Consider the following 19,966-nt stretch of genomic DNA (forward strand, 5'->3'; position numbering starts at 1 on the left):
CGACTGAAGATGGACAAGGAGGAAAATCACAGAAACAAAATAGAAAAAAAGTCGGACGAGAAACAAAATAACTGCCAGGTTTTTTTTTCTTTTTCTTTTTCTTTTCCCCTTTCACATTGTTCTGGGATGACGAGTCTGACGCGTTGGAGTCTGCAACCCACTTGTTGTTTGTCTTGTTGACTAACACACACCACAACACCACATTCCCTTGTCCGGACGAATGACTGACCGAAAGGCTCTCCGGCACTAGTAGTAGAGTTTCCCGCCGGCTCATTACCTGTTTGCGTGTCTCCGGCTCCTTGGAAAGGAGGCAAAAAAAAGCCGTTCCTTGTTAGCCTCCGTCGGATGCGGCCATGTCGCCGTATGCGGCACTTTGTTGCTGATTCCGGTTTGACAAGAAAAAAAAGGAGGAGATCGAGATCAAGGGGCTGCCGTGCTGGGTATGATACATTGTCCATGTGCTTGCTCAGTGGAGAGTTGAGCCTGCCCTTGCGGTTGATAGATGATAGGGACAGAGTCTTTGAGTTATATGTATATTTACATATATATTTATATGTTTTCATGCCAATATTCATGCCGACTTGATCCGGAATTTGGTCTCAGGTCTCCAATTCATATTCGGGTCTGGTTTTATGAGGCTGCATAGGTCTCTTGCAGACGAACCGTGCCTGAGTAACAACTCGTTCAGGTAGCTTTCATCCGTGAATCAACATTGGTTCGTCTGGACATTGTTTATTTAGGCCACTACTACGGCTCAATCGAGAATATACTAATAGATTGGAAGCCCCAGGAGACATCTGAGGCCTTGTATGCTCTATATATGCTAGTGAAACGCTGGCTAACGGGTAGAAATGGGAGAGACACGGAATTTGGGCAGTCGTCCAAAAAAGGGGTTGTCGGCACTCTATCCTCTAGAACTAAATGTTCGCAGACCCGATTCTCGACCCTCTTCTCTCTAAGCCTTCCATGTAGGAGAATCTTGTGTGATGTCTCGGATTCTAGGGCGGCTGGCAGGCGCCGCCGGCTACTTTACAGACGAACGGAGAGCCATCCGCGGCTGTATGGACGCGCATTTAGTAATTTGGATCTCCTGTAAAAGGGAATGGAAGGCGGTTGGGTGGGTGGGTGGACGAAAAAATGCTTACGTTGATCGCAGATCAACGGCTTGCCGTTCAAACATCTTATACAGTCGCCATCGTTCTTGCATGGACCTAGATGAACATGTAATTAGCACCAAGTCGCAAGAGCCCTGCCAGCCAGATTTGCTGTATGAGCATGTTTGTTTGATGAAAGGGTGGGGGAAAAAAAAAGTACCTCCTTTACCACTCAGCGCCATGCTAACAGATGCCATGGTGGCGAAAAGTGACACAATGGTAGTGAAGCGCATGGTGATCTATTTGTCTATTTCTTGACAAAAAGTGGAATGCAGATTTTGTAGGAGTGTGTATAGTGGGATATGTGTGGGTGTTCTGTCGATAGAAGATGGTGTTTGGGGTGATGGAACCGTCCGAGTGAAAGTGCGATCTGCTTCCCAATTTATACAGATTTTCACCCATATTTACCTTTGCACTCACTATCCAGCATACAAAACAATATTGTCGCCGTGTACTTGTTGGATAGTCTCATTGATGTAACTATCTACGCTGGTCTGACTGACCATCTTGCCTGGATACTGATTCAGGCCAAAACAGAAAGCATTAATGTAATCCCCATGATCCTGTCTCACAACTCCCTGGTTCTCAAACCTAAAAAATAAAAAATAAAAAACCCCAATAACAACAATTGGTTCGTAATACCTGTTTGTAGTTCTAGAACTCGATCTATAAACTCTCTCTACTAGTACCTACATTGTAAAACGCGGACGCGTGACTTTTTTCTGGTACGAATGATTCAATGGCCAGATAAACGCCGGGTTCCACCACTCTGCAATGGGGTTGGCCACCCGATACTGAATAAGGGTGTGATCTTCTCGCTGTTGCTTAGTTGTTCAAAACTCCCCAAGTACCTGATAAAGCCCGAAGGCTCTAACCGCTTTTGGTACCCAAAAAAAGCCAAGGTCGTCATTACTAGCCGGGAAGCCCTGACAAAACAGATGTATTCTCTAAAAAATGGATTAAAAAAAGTGCCAAATTTTCGCCTATTTTTTTTTTTTTTTTTTTTCTTTTTGGCGAATTGTTGATTTGTATAAAACGCTAAAACCAATTGCGTTCTTCGTCGCCAAAAAAAAAAAATAAATAAATAGGCGGTCAGCAAAATGGGAACAAAATGGGAGGGCGTAATTCATAAAATCGACTTTTTGATTATAACTACTTGGGGGCTGTTCGTTGTGGGCCCCCTCAAAGAGGGGGTTACAAAACCTTGATTTTCGAAAAAACCGTGGGCCAGCAAATTTGTTAGCAGATCGCTAACAAAGTAGCTCATGAAAGTTCGATTCACGTTCGTAAACACTACACCCACGAAAAAGGTTAGAATTTGCAGATAAATTGAAGCCGTGAATTGCGCTGTAGATATCTATTTCTGGAGTTTTGGCTCAATCGCCCTTTTCCGGTCGCTCAAGCGGTCACAAGGCGACCCGGGTACTTCCAACTCATCCTTTCTACCACCCGGTATTGGCGGCGAGGAACGGTCTTCAAGCGGTCTCGTATCCTGAAGTTGACGGGGAGAGGGTGTAGCCAATGGTATATACCGTGGGAACGGTTTGGAAGGCCTGTTTGGGGCGGGAGGTGAGGCTGATTGCGAGGATCGTGATACGCATATGCTGATAGAACAGGCAGAGTCGGTATCCACGGTAATATTGATCTGGGTACTTGTATTTCCAGCTGAAATTGGCCCTTTATCGACGAACCATGACTGTGAGGGCTGTGAATCGGTCTTCTTCCTTTTTCCAGGGCGTTCCCTGACCGCCGGAACGTTCTCCGGCGTGAAGCCGAGGTCCTCCAGATATCTCTTCTGTTGTATCTTAATCCCGTTGGGCATGCCCTCTGTTTCTCGCCAGCGTTGAATAGCCTGATTCTTATCCCTATACCACGCATCTCTGACGAACTTTTCTTGTTGGTATAGGGCTGTTTCCTCGATCAACGCCTGTTTGGCTTCGTGAGCGACCCGCATATCTTCTAACGTATTAGCGGTCTGGAACTGCTTGTCTTTTGACTTCAACGTCATTTTGACTTTGTAACGTGAAGCGCGTTGAAGGCGTTTTTGCTTATTCGTCTGCTCTTGGGCAACGCGTTGCTGTAGGATGATCGCCTCGTTGGCAACGGCTTGTAAATCCGAGATAGCATCAACGGTATCTGAACTAAAGTGGTGCGCCTTGGCCGCCATACGGCTTGCCGCATATTTGGCCCGTGAAAATCGTTCAGCGGTAGAAAGGGAGTCCGGATATCGCGGTGTATTCGCTGCCGTGGCGTGGCCACGCAGTTTGGCGAGCACTTTGGTGCCGTCGACAGGAAACAAGCCTGTATCTTGGAAACCGCTTATTACGTGGCCAGTTGTGAAAACCGTTTGCCAGCAGCGCTAAATTAAGGGAAGATATATCAGTTTACCGCTAAATTAACCTGTAGATCGAAAACGACTTACTCGAATCGCAGCAACGAAATCTGAGCGGGTGAACACCGGAATACCGGTGTTTATATGCTCATGCAGGACCGCCTGCAACTCGTTTTTCAGGTGAGTGAACACGGATACGTCCATGGGCTGCATATAATGCGTTGAATGAGGCGGTAAAATAACGATCTCGATATCAAATCTGAGGCAATAATCAAGTATCTCCATGCCAAAGTGGCCGGTAAAGCCGTCGAGAAAAAGCCACCTCCAAATACGTGTTTTGGCCCGCTGTGAATTTGGATCGATTTTGGCCGCAGTGCGGTTCACAAAGTCGAATCTGACGTCAAAGTCATGACCAAACCACTCTTTCAACGTGGGAGATCCGATCGATTGCACGGCAGCAACTTCTGGCCACGAATACCGGTTGAAATGCTGTATCCAGGTGAGCTGGATATCTCCGTTGGAAAACCCCGTTTCTGACCGCGTAAAAACGATACCCTCAGGCAGATCCAGATCAAGCCAATCGCTCGTTGGCCACTTTGTGAAGATACAGAAGGGCGGTAGCGACTGCCCAACAGCGTTGCCACCGCCTATCAACGTACAACTCTCACGGTTAGCCGGATCCGCGGTGCGTGGCTTTTCATGCCTCTTTTTCGTCACGACCAATACCGGTATCCGGCCATCTCTCACACCGATTCTAGTACCACATTCGTCAGCGTTCCAGGCCGCTGAAGCCGTGATCCCAAGCTCTACCGCATGAGCCGCCGTGCGGCGATACCAGGCCTCCACAAGATCGATCTGTTGCTCCCAACTAAGGCGAGTAATCTCGACGGGTTGTTGTTTGGTAAGTCGCAGTTCCGGGTGTTTTTTACGCCAACGGCCGTACCAGTTCATTTGAATTGGACCACAGGGCGGTATACGTGACTGACGCATCAGATTGGCCGCAGATATTACGTGTTGTGAGTCGGGATATGCACCAAGTTTATCAAGCTGCATGATATACGCAACGAGAGCTTGATCTTCAGCATCAGTCAACAATGAAGGCCGCCCGCTGCGCTTTATCGATATCTTAGGAATGCCATTGATCAGGAGATTACGAGCATGCCGCTGAGTACTCGAATACGGGTAACCGTTCCTTTTACAGAACGATCGTAGCGATTCTGGCTTGGATCTGCCCTCCCGCGCGGTATCCGCCCTACTGCGGTGAGTTTCGACATATTGGGCATACATGCGGGCTCCTAAGATAGCTTGAGATTCTGGGGACGTCATGATATAGGTATATTTGCGGTAAGTGCAATTGTGTTGTTATGGAACGGGATTACACTCGGCATAAGTTAAATTGTTAACGATTTTCTAGGTAAAAAACTGATGCGGGGTGGCCCACGGTTTTTTCGAAAATCAAGGTTTTGTAACCCCCTCTTTGAGGGGGCCCACAACGAACAGCCCCCAAGTAACCATGGTTACCCATACGTAAAAGGTAATTCCAAAAGCTTTTCCTATTTTTTTTTTTACAAGGATAAATTACCGCCTAATTGGGAAAACAATTAATCAACAGCGAGAAGACTACATCCTAAGTGACTCGGATTTTTCGGCGGGTGTGGTCGTATGCAATTCTAGGGAGCGCGTCATGAGATTGAGTGCTTTGAGCCGGCAGGTATTAGTGAAGAAATTTGTACAATTACCGGTATGTACTTCGTAGCATCGGCGCTCAGCCTTGACCGAATGCCGAGTCCCCAGCTGACATTGCAGTCCCCTGCCAAGGCCCTTGTCAAGCAAATGTCGTATACCTACCGTAACCAAACTGCCAATTAGGTCTATTCTAGTTCTAGATCTAGATCTAGACCAAGGCACCTGAGGTTCCTACCTACCCAAGTCTTATCAAGTCTAGTCTAGAACTAGGTAGATAGGTAATTAGTGTACCACGTAGTTGATGTAGTTGATTGCGCGGCAAGTGGCTACCAATAACATGGGCGGGACTGCAGAAAACCACCAAGAACAAAAAAATTGGTTGCCTCACAGGAGATTCGAATTCCAAGCGCGGAATTGCAGCCCTGTTATCCATTTCAGTACCCACTTTGGTGTGCTGAAGGATTCGCTGTGGATAGGAGTTTGCTTGGTTTCGGCGACATATCAACCAGTAGCAAGGGATGGAAGAGTGGCAGCAGTGCAGTTGGAAGGATCGAATCATACGACAATCGCATCCAACGAGGTAGGTAATTAATTACCATCTGCTGCAAAGCAAAACAGAGCAAGGCTGGCTAAATCCAACCACTTGGCAAAATATTTGCTTGCCCTTCCATCTGACCGGTATTGAAATGCAGACGGCAATGGTTTTTTATTGTTATTGTATTTTGTTCGAGTCACCTTTAGACCTTGGCTGGCAGTCCTCAAAGCACATCTGGAACAATAAAAACAAATCTTTTCTCGATACGGAATTTGATTTTGCTACAAAAGGACGAAAAGAATGGAGCAGAGCGTGACTTCTGACCAGGAGATGGCCAACGTATCCAAAGATACCAATGGCATCGAAAAAGACGGTGCTGTTGGGAAATCCGCCAATGGCTTGCCCATGGAGAATGTCAACAACATCCGAGGTAGTACAGCCAGTACGACAGGCAATACACCAGATGCATCACCAGAAAAGGTCTTTCATACGGGATGGAGGCTTCACGCATTGACTGCAGGGTGATACTGTTTTCTTTTCTTTCTTTTTTTTCCTTCCTACCCAAAGTAAACCATCGTTGCTGCAAACTTTGCTAACCGCCCCCCCCCCCCCCCCCCCCCCCCCGTTGAAAAGAATGTGCATTGGCCTGCTGCTTTCGTCCCTCGAGACAACCATCGTTAGCACATCGTTGGTCTCCATCGTGGACCAGCTCCAGGGTTTCGACAAGGCCAGCTGGATCGTCACCGCATATCTCGCCACCAATACCGGTATGCTGGTTTTCCCATTCCTGGACTCGCCCCTCACATCGCAGTGCCGCTAACACAAGGCCTAGGCTTCCTGATTATATACTCCAAGCTGAGCGACATATTGGGTTGCAAAATGATGCTGCTTACCGCGCTCGTCATCTTTACGATATTCTCAATCGCCTGCGGGGCTTCCGATTCCATGACATCTTTGTATGGCGTTGAACTTTTCTTGTCTTCTGGGCTACACGCAACTCAATTGTTTAGCACTGCTCTGACTGGACACGCCGACTCGTCAGAATCATATTTCGAGCTCTCCAGGGCATGGGAGGCTCAGGTATATATTCTCTATCCACCTTGATGGTGCCTCTGATGGTCCCGCCGGCCAAATTCGCAACATACATCACCATCGTCACGTCCATCTTTGCCATCTCTAGTGTCCTCGGGCCAATTGTCGGAGGGGCCATCGCAGACAAGACTTCCTGGCGATGGGTCTTCTACATCAAGTAGGTGGCCACCCCTCCCATATTCTGCACAGGCACTAACTAGCCATGGAACAAAATGCTGACTCGAAACCCTCACACCTTCGCCAGCGGCCCGGGGGGAGCACTCGCTGTCTTGTTGGTGGCGTTCTCGGTGCCTTTTGGCTTCCCGTACGGAAAGTCCAGAGTGTTTCTAGACAATCTGCGCTCGAGGAGGACGTGGAGGCGCATCGACTTTGCCGGTGCCTTTGCTTCCCTGGCGGCGTCCATTCTCCTGATATTTGCCCTGCAGCAAGGCGGAGTCATGTACCCCTGGAACAGTGCCCCCATAGTCTCTACCTTTGTCTTGTCAGGGGTCCTTTGGCTTTTCCTGCTGGGATGGGAGCGCTGGCTATCGGCAAGGAACGGCATCTGCGAACCCGTTTTTCCTCAGCGGCTCATCACCAACAGATTTGTCCTGGGCTTGCTCTTGTTCGTTTAGTATTTTGTTCATCTTCCCCCTCCTTTTTCCTATAGCGCACATCAAGGTCTACAGCTAATATACCCAAAAAAATAAAAATAAAAAACAGAAATGGATTCCTCACAGGCGCCCCTTTTATGACCACAGTCATCAACATCCCACAGAGACTCCAGACCGTCAACTCGTTCTCCGCCATCGACGCCGGTATCCGCATGCTGCCCCTCCTGCTGCTCACCCCCGTCGCCAGCGCGCTCTCCGGCCTCATGGTCGCGAGGCTGAGGGTCCCGCCCCTGTTCGTCTTGCTCCTCGGAGCCGCGCTTCAGTGCATCGGAGTGGGCCTGTTCAGCTCTATCGGTCATTCCAACCTGCAGGTCCCCGCTGCGCAGTACGGCTACCAGGTCCTGATGGGCCTCGGATTCGGCTTCAGCCTCTCGACCATTCTAATGATGGCGACCATTGTGGTTGCGGAGAAGGATCTTGGTATGGGGAACCCTGATAAAAGCTCTTGAAATTGTTTGCTCTGGTCTTTTGTTCTGGACATTGAAGCTGACCAGTGTCTCTTTCGTTCTCGCTTCGGCATCAAAGCCGTGACCATGGGCGCCGCAACACAGCTCCGCGTGCTTGGCGGAACGATAGGTCTCGCCGGCGCGGCCGCGCTGCTGATGGACAATATCAGATCCGAAGCCGCCCGGTTCTTGACGCCGGCTGAGCTGTCGAGCGTGCTCAGCTCGTCGGGCAACATCAGGCTGTTGTCGTCCGAGAAGCAGCTCGAGACCAGGATGGTGTTCGCCGCCGCCTATTCGCGTCAGATGAGGGCCATGCTGTACTTTTCGCTGGGTGCCTTGCTGTCGGTGATGCTCCTTGTCGAGAAGAAGCCGAGGCGGGTGGTCCACAAGACGGCCGGCCAGAACCAGGAGTCTGCTCCATCTAGTTGATGTGACTAAGCTGCACATAAAAAAAAGCGCAGATATATAAGTTTGCTGGCGACTTAAAAGTCTTGGTCTTTCTCTTTTTTTTTTAATGGGAAGTGACTTACACAGCAGGCGTCTACTTTCCAACCTAAAAGATTTCTAATGGGACCCCTTATCAGGCAGTCCATTGTAATAGTTAGCACCCATGTCTACAGCACTTAATTCACACCTGCGGTCAAATCCTTTCCGAGAACGAGATGGAATGGTCGATTCACAAGTGGAATCCTTCCGTCGGGCCCAACTGCAACAACATGTGTGCAAAGACATGTGTCTGCGTGGGCGTCTAGTGTTTTTCTTTCCCCTGGAATTGGGGATATAACATAGGAGAGGTAAGAATGACTTATGGTTAAAGGGAACCGAGGTTCCATAGTTAGTCATAGTCATTGGTTATTCTAGTTCTAGGCTAGTTCCTCGCGCAGTTGAATATGCGTATCTGTGTCCGTCTAACGTGCCTGCTCAGGGCATCTGATAAGAAACGACCAGACTGAATCAACTGATAATGTTCGCAAATCTTTTCCCCTGTGATACTCTAACAAATTGATGAACGATTCCAGTACGAGGTACCTTACCTATTAGGTACACAACCCGGACAATTTTATCCTCCTGCTGGCTCCGTCCGATCTGATAAGTCCAGCGAAATCTTGTCAAGCCTACATACTGCTACAAATCAGCACTGGATGACATCCAAGGGGCGAGGGACTGTGCACTTACATGCTTTCTTCTTGAGGTCCATTTGGCTCCAATGTCCATCCATACTGGGACATGCTTGAGCTTGCAATCCAGCGTGAACACAAATAGTTCTTCACATGAATCCATGGACAAAAATAAATAGAGCGGAGTGATCTTTTGTGGTGCTCACACAGCTCCCTTATGCTCAGACCTTGATCTAACACATCTTTGATCCATATTAGCATCTGTGCTTATATGTTGGGGTGCAAAACAGCAAAACTTACCATCAAAGCAGAGGCCGGGGGCCTGGACGCATGAGCTCCCTCACAGATTCCAGCTCGAAATCGACACTCGAATTTGCATATGGGGAAACATGCGTCGGACTGTCCTTCACCCCGAGATCAATAAGCAGCTTCTTCATCGAGTCGAGGCCACCCTCGTTGGCGATGGTCATTGCCCAGCCACCAGACTTGGTAGTGTCAAGAATGGCGCCCTTCTCCAACAGCAAATGAATCATGGCTAGGTATTCGGACTGAAAGGCCAGGACGATGGGTGGCGGAGTGCCACGATTAGGGTCAGCGCCGCCCTTCTCGATAAGCATCCGCACCATCTTCAAGTTGCACCGTCGCACCGCCACGCTCAGTGCCGTCTCTGGAGAGGTTCGGGATATGTTGCAGTCTGCACCGGCTTGCAGCATGTAGTCCACAAGCTCGATGTTGCCAGCCTTGACGGCCTTGTAGAGCGGTTGCTGCTTCACCAGCAGATTAGCCACCTTGTAGTTGGGCGGCACGATGCTTCTCCGGCTGCTGATAACAGGCTGGTCCAACATGGTGGCCGGCTCGGGGCAGTTGAGAAACGATTGGCTGCTGCGTCCAACGAGGTGCTGGACCATGACCATGTTATTCCGCGCGGCGTGGTGGGCCAGCCGAGCGCCTATGGGCGTAGACCTGCTCACGAACTGGCCATTTCTGTGGTACGGACTCTGCGGAGTGAATTGGGGTCCGGCAAGGGGAGCGAGGTGCTCAAACACGTCGGGCGTGTGGGCGTTCAGTAAAGCTCCCTTGAGTGGCAAGCCAAACCAGGAGCCGCTCGGGTCCCACGGCTTCTCGAGGTTCAGCAGGAAATGGATGATCCTGGCGTTGCCGGCTTGCTTGGATATGCTTACCACCAGCCTCATGATGCCAGTGTTGGAAAAGAGCCGGGCGTACTGCTCCTTTTTGTAAATGCCGGTGTAAAGGTAGTTGAAAAGCTTGAAGGCGTTCATACCACCGTAGGTGGCCGCGATCATCTCATGCCCAACAAAGAGGTGTCCGTCCCTGGAGGACCCCCAGTTCAAGTTTGGATACCGCAGCGCCATTCTCCAAACTTGTGCGATCAAATCGAGGTCGCCGAGGTACAGGACCACGTTCAACAAGAGATTTGCGAACGCCAGATTGGTAAGATACTGATTGTTGGGGGCAGTCTCTGAGCCCACAAAGACTTTGTAGTTGAATATGCCATAGGACCGACCGCGAAGGCAAGCAAAGTTTTCCCAGAATCCTACTTGGCATACTGTAGTCATGATGGATAGCATGGCATCCTTATCCTCTCTCGGGTTGACACCCTTGCGCTCAGCGAGACAGGTGGCAGTTTTAAGGAGCAGATTATCTGGGCTTGTCTGGTCCACGAGATTTGGATGGTAAAGCACTCTCTGGGCATAATACTGCTTCATAAAAGAGAACCATGGCGTGTCGACGGCGCCAGCTCGGTACAAGTGGTGGTGCTCGGGGTGGTGGGTCAGGTCATCACCTATGATGCTCAGTTGCTCGTCGAGCAGACGCGTGCGGAACATGTATTTCTCAACTATGTGCCGGAAATTTCCTGTAGCATTCGGTAAGCAGTCTGGACATTGTTCATCATGACATGTAGACAATTAATGGTGGTGCTTACGATCAACAAGCCTCAGTCGCATCGCTCTCTTGAATGATCTCGTTGGGATAGCAAACTGCACGACAATCTCAAGAAGCTCCGGAGGGAGGTTGAACTGGAAGGACTCCTCCTCCATGTTGAGGGTGTTTGGTCGGGATTGACCTATTTACTGGCGATATCTTTCTGGTTTCTTGTGGTAATCAAGATAGAAAGTGTAGGATCCAAGTCAGAAAGTGATCCTGATGTGTGTCAAACTTTGAGCCAAAGACACGCACCTGGGTTCTGGATGGTGAAAAGGTGAAGTCAAGGTGAGGTGGGCTGGCAGAGAAAACAGGTGGGAAGATAAGGTAGGTGGGAAGGTAAGTGGGTAGGCAGGCAAACGCGTAGGTAGGCAGGGAAGGTGCAAAGAGAGGTAAGGTGAGCGAGCAGGTGGGCAGGTACGGCAAAACTTCCTTTGATTAACAACTCTGGATAACGCGAACCTAAACGTTTCCTTCCTGCAGCACAGCTTTCTTTTTCTTACAGCCACTTGGGGGATGCTATTCACCAATTCTTTCCTTCACAAAAGCCAAAAAAGACGACAAACCTATATACTTGGTATAACTCGAAGTACCCTCGCAGCTGTGCCGACCTATTCCGCATATCAGCCAGTCCACCAAAGTACTCCAGCACCTTGAGTGACTTTCCATCATATGCCAACTGCATTGCTGCGACGCCACGCACCTTTTGGTGTCTTGAAGCGCCTGCCTCGACAAGGTGTCTTGCAACGACAGCATTTTCATCATATACCGCCTGGAGTAACAGAGAGCTCAGATACCGAGAGGCCTTGTTTACAATTGCACCGCGCTTGATCAGCACCGTGGCGGCATCGATGAATCTAAGTGAATATGCGTACTCCCAAAGTGAGAAATCGTGGTAGGGCGAGGCTTCCATGTTGGCACCGTGGTCAATGAGGACCTTGAGACACTCGAGGCGGCCAAAGTGTATGGCCATGCGGATCGGTGTACGGTTGAAGGAGTTCTTGATATCGGTATTACTACCGGCGTCAAGGAGCATCTTGACAAAGTCCGCACGACCATGCTCACATGCCTGGTGAAGAGGAATCCCAGTAAATGCCGAGGACTTATGGGATTCCTCGATGCTGGCATTCGCGATTCTGATCTGCAGTACATCTACGGGACCCGCAACGACAGCCTCGATAAGTGTCTTTCTTATACGTATACCACCTGTGCTGTCAAAATTCTTTGCCTTTTTGAGAATCTCCAAGATTTTTGTGTTCTCCTTCAGCTCGGCAACCTCGAGAGCTATCCGACCGTCCTCGTTTCTGATGTCGCAACGGGCTCCTGCTTTCACGAGAATCTCGACGGCCTTGGTATCCTTTCGTTCGCAGCTATCGTGCAGGGCAGTCTCCCCTAGTCTCTCCTGGGCGTCAACTTCAATACTGGGAACATACTCAAGCATGTATTTCATGGCCTGCCAAGAATGATTAGCAGCCCCTGAATGGAGTAAAGCGCGGCCGAGGAGGTCTTGACAGTTGACGTCCGCACCGCGTTTGACAAGAAGCCCCACGACTTCCTGAACTCTCTAATCCACGGGACGCATGCAATCAGTTCCATTTTGTCTGCCCCGAGATTCAATATTGGCGCAGTGATCAAGGAGCAGCTCTGCAACTTCAATAATACGGCTGTAAAAGAGCGGGGTGCCCCCTCGACCCGGTTCTTGAATATCGACGTTTATATACTTGTGGGTAAGCAAAAGCTTGAGGATCGAGACATCTTTCAACTTTACGGCATAATGACGGGGCGCGAGAACTAGCGGTGTGCCCTGCCTCGTGAAGTTGTCATCCTCGCATTCCTCTCGGTGACCCGACTACATCTACCAAACCATGATGCACAACAATATGTAGGACGGATACATCTTGGTTAATACTCCATTTCTTGTCCAGATGATGGAGCGTCTGGACAAATGACTTTCTGGAGTTTAAAAGAAGAAATGACATGGCTAGGTTGTCCCTGTCGACAAACAATAGCCCGGCGCCCCAGGAGGTTATATCTCGAACGGGCAGACTACCTCTATCGCTGATGTCCGTGATACCTCTGTCGATGTAGAAAGCGTGGCCCAGCTCGGGTATACTCAGCGGTTTTTGACCCCAAACAATCCAAGTCAGAAGCTTTTTTAGGAGATCTTGATGCTTTTGGCTGGCCAATCATCGGTCCACTCGTTTCGACTCTCGGCAAACAACTCATCCAGACTATTAGGCAACCATTTCAATGTTCGCTCCAAGTCGCCAACCGTGAGACACTCGGATAAGAAGTCGACATGACGGCGTGCCAAGAGAAATCTGCAGTTAAGCTTGCGTATCAGTATTGTTGCATATACATATTGGGTGGTCCCCCTGGAGAAGACATTTATCTTTTCAGATTTTGAAGTAAATGGGTAAATGGCCTGCGCTCTGAGCTGTCCTTCACCTGAGTCGGACCCAAGGAGGTTACGCAATTTCCTATCCAAGTCAAATCTTGTCGACACATACGCACTTATTCCTGTCAGACTCGGTCCGTACCACAGCTGACACCACTTCGGTTCCTTCAAGGTCTGATGCTTGCTTATACCAGCCAGTATACTCGCTGAGTGGCAACCGTCACACCACGACATGCTATGTACAGTCTCTGCTTTGCCAGTGACTTTTGGCTTCGTTGCTTTCCTTGTGGCAGCTCTTGCAGCCTGCGTTTCTTAAAGGCTTCAAGAATACCTTATCTTGCAAGTAACAAGAGGCGACGATGACCCTGAACCGAGCCATGATACCGTGAACAGCCTCAACCATAGACGTCCTTTCATTGTCACGCACCGAATCAAGGCCGTCAAGAATAACGCAAGCCTCGTCGAATGTCTGGAGCACGTCTTTAAGGAACTCGGTCACAGCCGCTAGGCTTGGTGGCTGCCTGTCCTTGGTCTGTGTCGCGGTATATATTCTTTAGCCAGTTTCAATGGAGCATTCTGGCCACCCCGTCTCTGCAGAATTTGCCTTAGTAAGCCAGAGATAATGTTCCGAGGTGACTGTAGATGCTCATCGTCAAAACTGCAAAAAGCAATGACCACAGCGACATTTTCTTCCTTGTACTGCCCGACAAGATGGGCATAGACCGATGCAACAGCAACGGATTTGCGGGCACCTGGGATACCATAGCACCACAGCGATCTCAGTTGGCCGTCCTGCTACCGTGGGAGCTGAATGGACGCTATGAGATTGCAGCTGCAAGGATCGGCGGCACCAGGGACTTCTTCCTGCTTGCACACAAAGTTGAGCGGAGTAAGCCAGGCCAGGAGATTCGTGAAATGCGTGTCGCCTACTGCTGAAATTGCTTATGCTGTGACGAAGGTCCTGGGCCAGTCGGAAATTTGACTGCTGTATGATCAACAACGTCGTCCCCTTCAGCCCGCGGAGCCTTTCGACTACAGCAAGGACTTCTTTCTCCTGAAAATGCCAGTTTATGCTTGAAATGGCTTTCTCGACCCGGATTTTGGGCATACGGGTTTGGAATTGAGCAATGTGAGCTGCTTGCTAACCTGGCAGGCGATGCCGCCCGGCCATCGAAAGCTTTCAGGGGTTCAACCCAAGACTCTCCAGGAGAAGCCGACACCATTGGGGACCATTTTTGGCGCTTCTCAGGTAAATAATGATCTTTAAAGACCTCCCCGCAATCGCCATAATTCTCGCTGCGAGGACGGTCGCTTCCATTGTTACTTCACTAGTTCGCGTCTCACAAAAGGCACGCACAGTCCACGAGTAATCTGAGATGCCCAGAAGCTCTTGTATATAACTAGAAAAGTCCAAAGCGGTGAGATATTCCAAGAAAGACAGGCTACAAGATTCAATGTAAAGATAAAAGGTATAAACTCAAAAGATATTCTGCTCAAATACTGTAGCTGTTTAAATACTGACGCAATAAGGGATAAGGAGGCAGGCTAAAAACATCACCAGTCCATGCTTCCAACTGAGGCAGAGGAAACGCGGATTACAAGCACTCATAGGTATGCCGAACAGATTTACTGGTGTGAGTGGGAGACAACACTGTGGCGTGCTCTTTTGCACACCGGCATCATATGGGTGCCCATCGTGAACGGCAAGGCTGTGGTGAAGAAGAGAACCAAGCCCAATGGCGAGCCTTCCTGTTCCCCGGTCTGGTAAGTATATTAGCTGTGCTCAAAGCAGTGTTACCCTCGTGGAGAGGAGTTACAGCACTCAGCCCCTCCAGACACAGAAGACACATGGATGATCTGCCTCGAAATAAGAATTGTGATTTGGGCAGCACTTCCGGGGCTTGCCTGTCAGACTGTCGAATCAGTGCGGAGGGAGCAAAGATGCTGAGCCGGCCAGAAGAAAAGGAAATGGATACATGTTGGCGGGGCAAGCGCGGTAGGAGACTGGTGTGCCGGTCGCAACAGCTTCGCAACCAACAACGGTTAAAGACGCTCTTGAGCAGCTATACGAGGACGAACTGAGGAGGCTTAGGATAGATAATTGCTTGGATTGGCAAACATCGTCGACTTTCACAAAAAAAAAAAAAAAAAAAAGAAAGAAAGAAAGAAACATGAGCAAAGTACCTGCTGCACAGACTTCCGTCACAATTTCGTTATCTGCTGGAAATGCGCTCGACCGGATAGCTAATTTATATACAGTAGAACATATGCGACACACAATTTCTGAGACTATGGACTGTAGATAAGGTAGTAGGTAATCCCGTCTGCAGGTCCTTGGGGGTTTGTACATTTACAAGGTTTAGCACGCTGCAAGATACTGCAAGTCTGCATAGGTGGACCAATCTCACGGAAAGTGTATTAGGTAAGCGAAATTAGCACTCCGGAAATTCCCGTGACACGGGTCGGGTTCGGGCACGGGGCCTGACTGATGCAGAGCTAGCTCTTCTTTGGCCGGTGATGGACCCTTGCAGCTCGTGCAGAAGACAACAAAAAAGTTCAGAGTACGTCAGTTGGTGGCTTCTAGATAGAACCGCATCAACGGGAACACACAACCACGTACTTTTTTGATTTTTAGACGCGCTCCAAACTCTCCTCTCCTCTCTTGTATTTCAATCTTTTTTCCCGTCAACTCAACAGCCACAATGTTCAACGTCGCGCGCAATCGGGTGCTGGCCTCGGCCATCAAGACTTCTCCCAGACTTCCAGGCCTCGCCAGGCCAGCTTTCGCCCAGCAACAAAAGCGTGCTCTGAGCATCCACGAGTACCTGTCGGCCGAACTCCTCAGCAAAGTCAGTCTCTGTCCCAGAGCCCATACCCAACATAGAAAAAAAAATGTTCCGGAACGATACTAACCATACCTCAATTCACCCCTAAATAGTATGGCGTTCAAGTTCCCGCTGGTAGGGTCGCCAGGAGCGGCGAGGAGGCCGAGCAGGTCGCAAAGGAGATCGGCCACGACGACATGGTCATCAAGGCGCAGGTTCTCGCCGGTGGCCGTGGTAAGGGTACTTTCGACAACGGCCTGAAGGGTGGTGTCCGCGTTATCTACTCCCCTACCGAGGCCCGCATGTTCGCCGACCAGATGATTGGCCACAAGCTTATCACCAAGCAGACCGGCGCCCAGGGCCGTCCCTGCAACGCCGTCTACATCTGCGAACGCAAGTTTGCCCGTCGTGAATTCTACCTCGCCATCCTCATGGACCGTGGCTCGCAGAGCCCCGTCATCGTTTCCTCGTCGCAGGGCGGTATGGACATTGAGGGTGTCGCCAAGGAGAACCCGGATGCCATCGTCACCACTCACATCGACATCAACACTGGAGTCACTGATGAGACTGCTCGCGACATTGCTCAGAAGCTGGGATTCAGCGAGCAGTGCATTGAGGACGCCAAGGACACCATCCAGAAGCTGTACAAGATCTTCATCGAGAAGGACATGACCCAGATTGAGATCAACCCTCTGTCGGAGACCTCGGACCACAAGGTCATGTGCATGGATGCCAAGTTCGGTTTCGACGACAATGCCGAGTTCCGTCAGAAGGAGATCTTCGAGAAGCGCGACACCACCCAGGAGGACGCCGAGGAGGTCCGTGCCGCCGAGTCTGGCCTCAACTTCATCAAGCTGGATGGTGACATTGGCTGCTTGGTCAACGGTGCCGGTCTTGCCATGGCCACCATGGACATCATCAAGCTGAACGGCGGCTCGCCCGCTAACTTCCTCGACGTCGGTGGCGGTGCCACTCCCGCTGCCATCAAGGAGGCCTTTGAGCTCATCACGAGCGACCAGAAGGTCTCTGCCGTCTTTGTCAACATCTTCGGTGGTATCGTCCGTTGCGACCACATTGCCAACGGTCTGATCAACACCGTCAAGACCCTGAACCTCAAGGTTCCCATCATTGCCCGTCTCCAGGGCACCAACGTCGAGCAGGCACACCAGATCATCAACGACTCGGGCATGAAGATCTTCTCGATCGACGACCTGCAAAGCGCAGCTGAGAAGGCTGTGCAGCTGTCAAAGGTTGTCAAGATGGGTAAGTCGATACCACCTGACTCTTTATCAGGCTCAAGGGGCTTTGGGTAACTATACTGACGTCTTTCTGCAGCTCGTGACATCGATGTCGGCGTTGAGTTCAGCCTGGGTATCTAAAGAAATCAATACCCTATACTATAGACTGGCTCGGTTCCTCGTTTTTCCTCGCCATATTTGTTATTTCTCCCGCATCCCTCTTGTAACAACTTTTCTTGTGCACTTACGGAATTGGCCGGCGATGTCAACTGGATGGTTTACAAATCCTGATTTAATTGGTACCTAGACTTTGGGGCGAACGGGTGATATTACATATATCCATGATTTTGCTACTGCCGAGCAATTAAAAGCAATAGCATTTTTTTGATAAATACCTAGGTACCCTGACTAACAGCCATCGTCTTTGTGCTCTTGATGGGCTGCTGGAGCTGTTGAGGCACCTGAACCGAAGTCTTTCCAACCTGCATACTTATCCTCTACCCCGCCGCACACTTGGTCTAACTACCTACCTACAGACAACAGCCAGGCTTGGGCTATCATACGCAGAGGCACGCACTCAGTCCCAGATGCAAAGAAACATTCAACTTTTGACATCAATTTCCTCAAGATTTGGGAAGTGTGTACCGACATCATTCCCCGCATAACAACAATGTTCAGTTGATTTCACATTTGGAGAAGTTGACGTCATCCTGACCTGGCCAGCGCAGACATAATCGACATATATTTATCGTTTCGCGATTATCCCATACCAACAAACACTAACTAATGACAGCTTTTCTGAGAACGTGTGCAGATAGCTCGGAAACATCGAAACCAATTAGTAATGATGGCTCCGAGTTTAGACCCTGCTATTCTGAAGGCGCTCGGCCTGGATGCCGAGACGACAAACATGAGTACCCATGGCGGCTCGGGGTTTGCGTCGACCTTCAAGCTCTGTGGAACCGTCAACGGGAGAGAGAAGACATTCTTTGTCAAGACAGGATCGGGAAAAGATGCAGAAACAATGTTTAGAGGTGCCAAGTGATTGTACTTCCCTCGCCTACGGCTACTAGGTGTCAAGATCACAGTAACTGATGCCCTTTATATTTAGGAGAGCATGCGTCCCTGAACGCTATCCATTCAGCCGTGCCTAACTTTTGCCCGGCCTCGCATGCATACGGGGCAATGTCATCAGAAGGGCGATTCTTTATGGCCACAGACTTTCTGGACCTCGGTGGCCGCGGTGCATCAGGGACGGGCAAATCGCTGGCGGCCAAGCTTGCCCAACTCCATACAACGCCGGCGCCGGTACCGGATGGCTTCGACAAGCCCATGTTTGGCTTCCCTGTACCGACTTGCTGCGGCTCTACGGTACAAGACAACAGCTGGAAGGAGAGCTGGGCCGAGTTCTACGCCGACAACAGGCTACGGCATATTCTTGCCGCCGGGATCAAGAGCAACGGGAAGGACGCGGAACTGGAGCGGACCGTTGAGACCGTTGCGAGCAGGGTGGTACCGCGGCTACTGGGGGATGGACACCTCAAGGGCGTAAAGCCAGTGGTCATACACGGGGACCTGTGGAGTGGCAACCACGGCGCTGGCAGGTTTGCTGGCAGTGACGGCGGTGTGGAGGAGGTGGTGTACGACCCGAGCTGCGTCTATGGGCACTCTGAGTACGAGCTGGGGATCATGAATATGTTTGGCGGCTTTGGGTCAAGGTTCTGGGAGGAGTACGGGAAGCTCGTGCCAAAGTCCGAACCTGTCGAGGAATTTGAGGACCGAGTGGCGCTTTATGAGCTGTAAGTGGTAACCCCCGAAAGCCAGATATTGGCTTGCGTCTGCATTATGCCCGTCTACATGGAAAACCAGCTGATCAAGTTGACAGGTATCACCACCTGAATCATTTTGCACTCTTTGGGGGAGGGTATCGAGGCGGGGCCATGTCTATCATGAAGAAGCTGATCTCGAAATATGGTTGATGTTCAAAGAAAACGACGAGAGGCCGCTTACTAGAAATCGTCAGCATTTAATATACAGCAATCCCGTCATGCGCATGTGTGGCACCTTCATATGGATGTTTTGCAGGCGCATTGAAGCACAAACGGGATTCGTTTCCTGACAGGCCGGCATCAGCATACAAGCAAGTCCAAAGCTGCAAGGTACCTGCCGCCAAGCCCCTCCCTTTTTTTGGAGCCTTTTGGTTTAGCAGAAAACGCTCAGACAGCAGTCAAACACCGTAGCAAGATGAACGACATGGTTACGGACGGGGAAAGTGAGCACTGCAGTCAAGAGTAGAGTATATCAGCAATACCCTCAGCATTCGCATCTGACACTTCTGGAATTTGGTCTGTTCTTGACACCGAAAGCTCACAACAAAAAAAGTACCGAGTGATCCGATCTTGTGATGACGTTTAAGGAGCGACTGACCCCCCTGTCGGTGACTTACTACGGGCGAACATCTGTCGAGCCAATGAAGCACCTCGCTGTTAGTGGGGCAGTGGACACGAACCACAAACTAAACCTAACAAACACACGAGCAGGAGTC

The 19,966-nt window shown here is 50.1% G+C and overlaps 6 protein-coding genes across 6 annotated transcripts; 4 read left to right on the top strand and 2 right to left on the bottom strand.

Annotated features, from left to right (window-relative positions):
- Window positions 1-998: 998 nt before the first annotated feature.
- MGG_16229 (uncharacterized protein) lies at window positions 999-1,351 on the bottom strand (the record flags this gene model as incomplete). Its single annotated transcript, XM_003709674.1, has 3 exons — window positions 999-1,057; window positions 1,146-1,211; window positions 1,315-1,351. The coding sequence occupies 3 exons, from the start codon at window positions 1,349-1,351 to the stop codon at window positions 999-1,001; spliced, it is 162 nt and encodes a 53-aa protein (XP_003709722.1).
- Window positions 1,352-5,796: 4,445 nt separating this feature from the next.
- On the top strand, window positions 5,797-8,611 carry MGG_11786 (uncharacterized protein). The gene is made up of 7 exons (XM_003709675.1): window positions 5,797-6,228; window positions 6,341-6,474; window positions 6,540-6,663; window positions 6,750-6,956; window positions 7,044-7,403; window positions 7,502-7,872; window positions 7,978-8,611. The coding sequence occupies exons 1-7, from the start codon at window positions 6,008-6,010 to the stop codon at window positions 8,325-8,327; spliced, it is 1,767 nt and encodes a 588-aa protein (XP_003709723.1). The 5' UTR covers window positions 5,797-6,007; the 3' UTR covers window positions 8,328-8,611.
- Window positions 8,612-9,318: 707 nt separating this feature from the next.
- MGG_06975 (uncharacterized protein) lies at window positions 9,319-12,556 on the bottom strand (the record flags this gene model as incomplete). Its single annotated transcript, XM_003709676.1, has 5 exons — window positions 9,319-10,892; window positions 10,962-11,102; window positions 11,216-11,222; window positions 11,535-12,413; window positions 12,488-12,556. The coding sequence occupies 5 exons, from the start codon at window positions 12,554-12,556 to the stop codon at window positions 9,319-9,321; spliced, it is 2,670 nt and encodes an 889-aa protein (XP_003709724.1).
- Window positions 12,557-14,069: 1,513 nt separating this feature from the next.
- MGG_06976 (uncharacterized protein) lies at window positions 14,070-15,440 on the top strand (the record flags this gene model as incomplete). The annotated part of the gene is made up of 5 exons (XM_003709677.1): window positions 14,070-14,247; window positions 14,512-14,607; window positions 14,763-14,776; window positions 14,920-15,122; window positions 15,248-15,440. The coding sequence occupies 5 exons, from the start codon at window positions 14,070-14,072 to the stop codon at window positions 15,438-15,440; spliced, it is 684 nt and encodes a 227-aa protein (XP_003709725.1).
- A 436-nt stretch (window positions 15,441-15,876) lies between these two features.
- On the top strand, window positions 15,877-17,947 carry MGG_16230 (succinyl-CoA ligase subunit beta). Its single transcript, XM_003709678.1, has 3 exons — window positions 15,877-16,207; window positions 16,297-17,446; window positions 17,519-17,947. Exons 1-3 carry the CDS (start codon window positions 16,061-16,063, stop codon window positions 17,560-17,562), a joined length of 1,341 nt encoding a protein of 446 aa, XP_003709726.1. The 5' UTR covers window positions 15,877-16,060; the 3' UTR covers window positions 17,563-17,947.
- MGG_16231 (uncharacterized protein) lies at window positions 17,874-19,810 on the top strand. The gene is made up of 3 exons (XM_003709679.1): window positions 17,874-18,455; window positions 18,533-19,220; window positions 19,307-19,810. Exons 1-3 carry the CDS (start codon window positions 18,266-18,268, stop codon window positions 19,398-19,400), a joined length of 972 nt encoding a protein of 323 aa, XP_003709727.1. The 5' UTR covers window positions 17,874-18,265; the 3' UTR covers window positions 19,401-19,810.
- The last annotated feature ends 156 nt before the right edge of the window (window positions 19,811-19,966 follow it).

This window comes from Pyricularia oryzae, chromosome 1 (assembly GCF_000002495.2).
Source record: "Pyricularia oryzae 70-15 chromosome 1, whole genome shotgun sequence".
Classification (NCBI taxonomy): domain Eukaryota; kingdom Fungi; phylum Ascomycota; class Sordariomycetes; order Magnaporthales; family Pyriculariaceae; genus Pyricularia; species Pyricularia oryzae.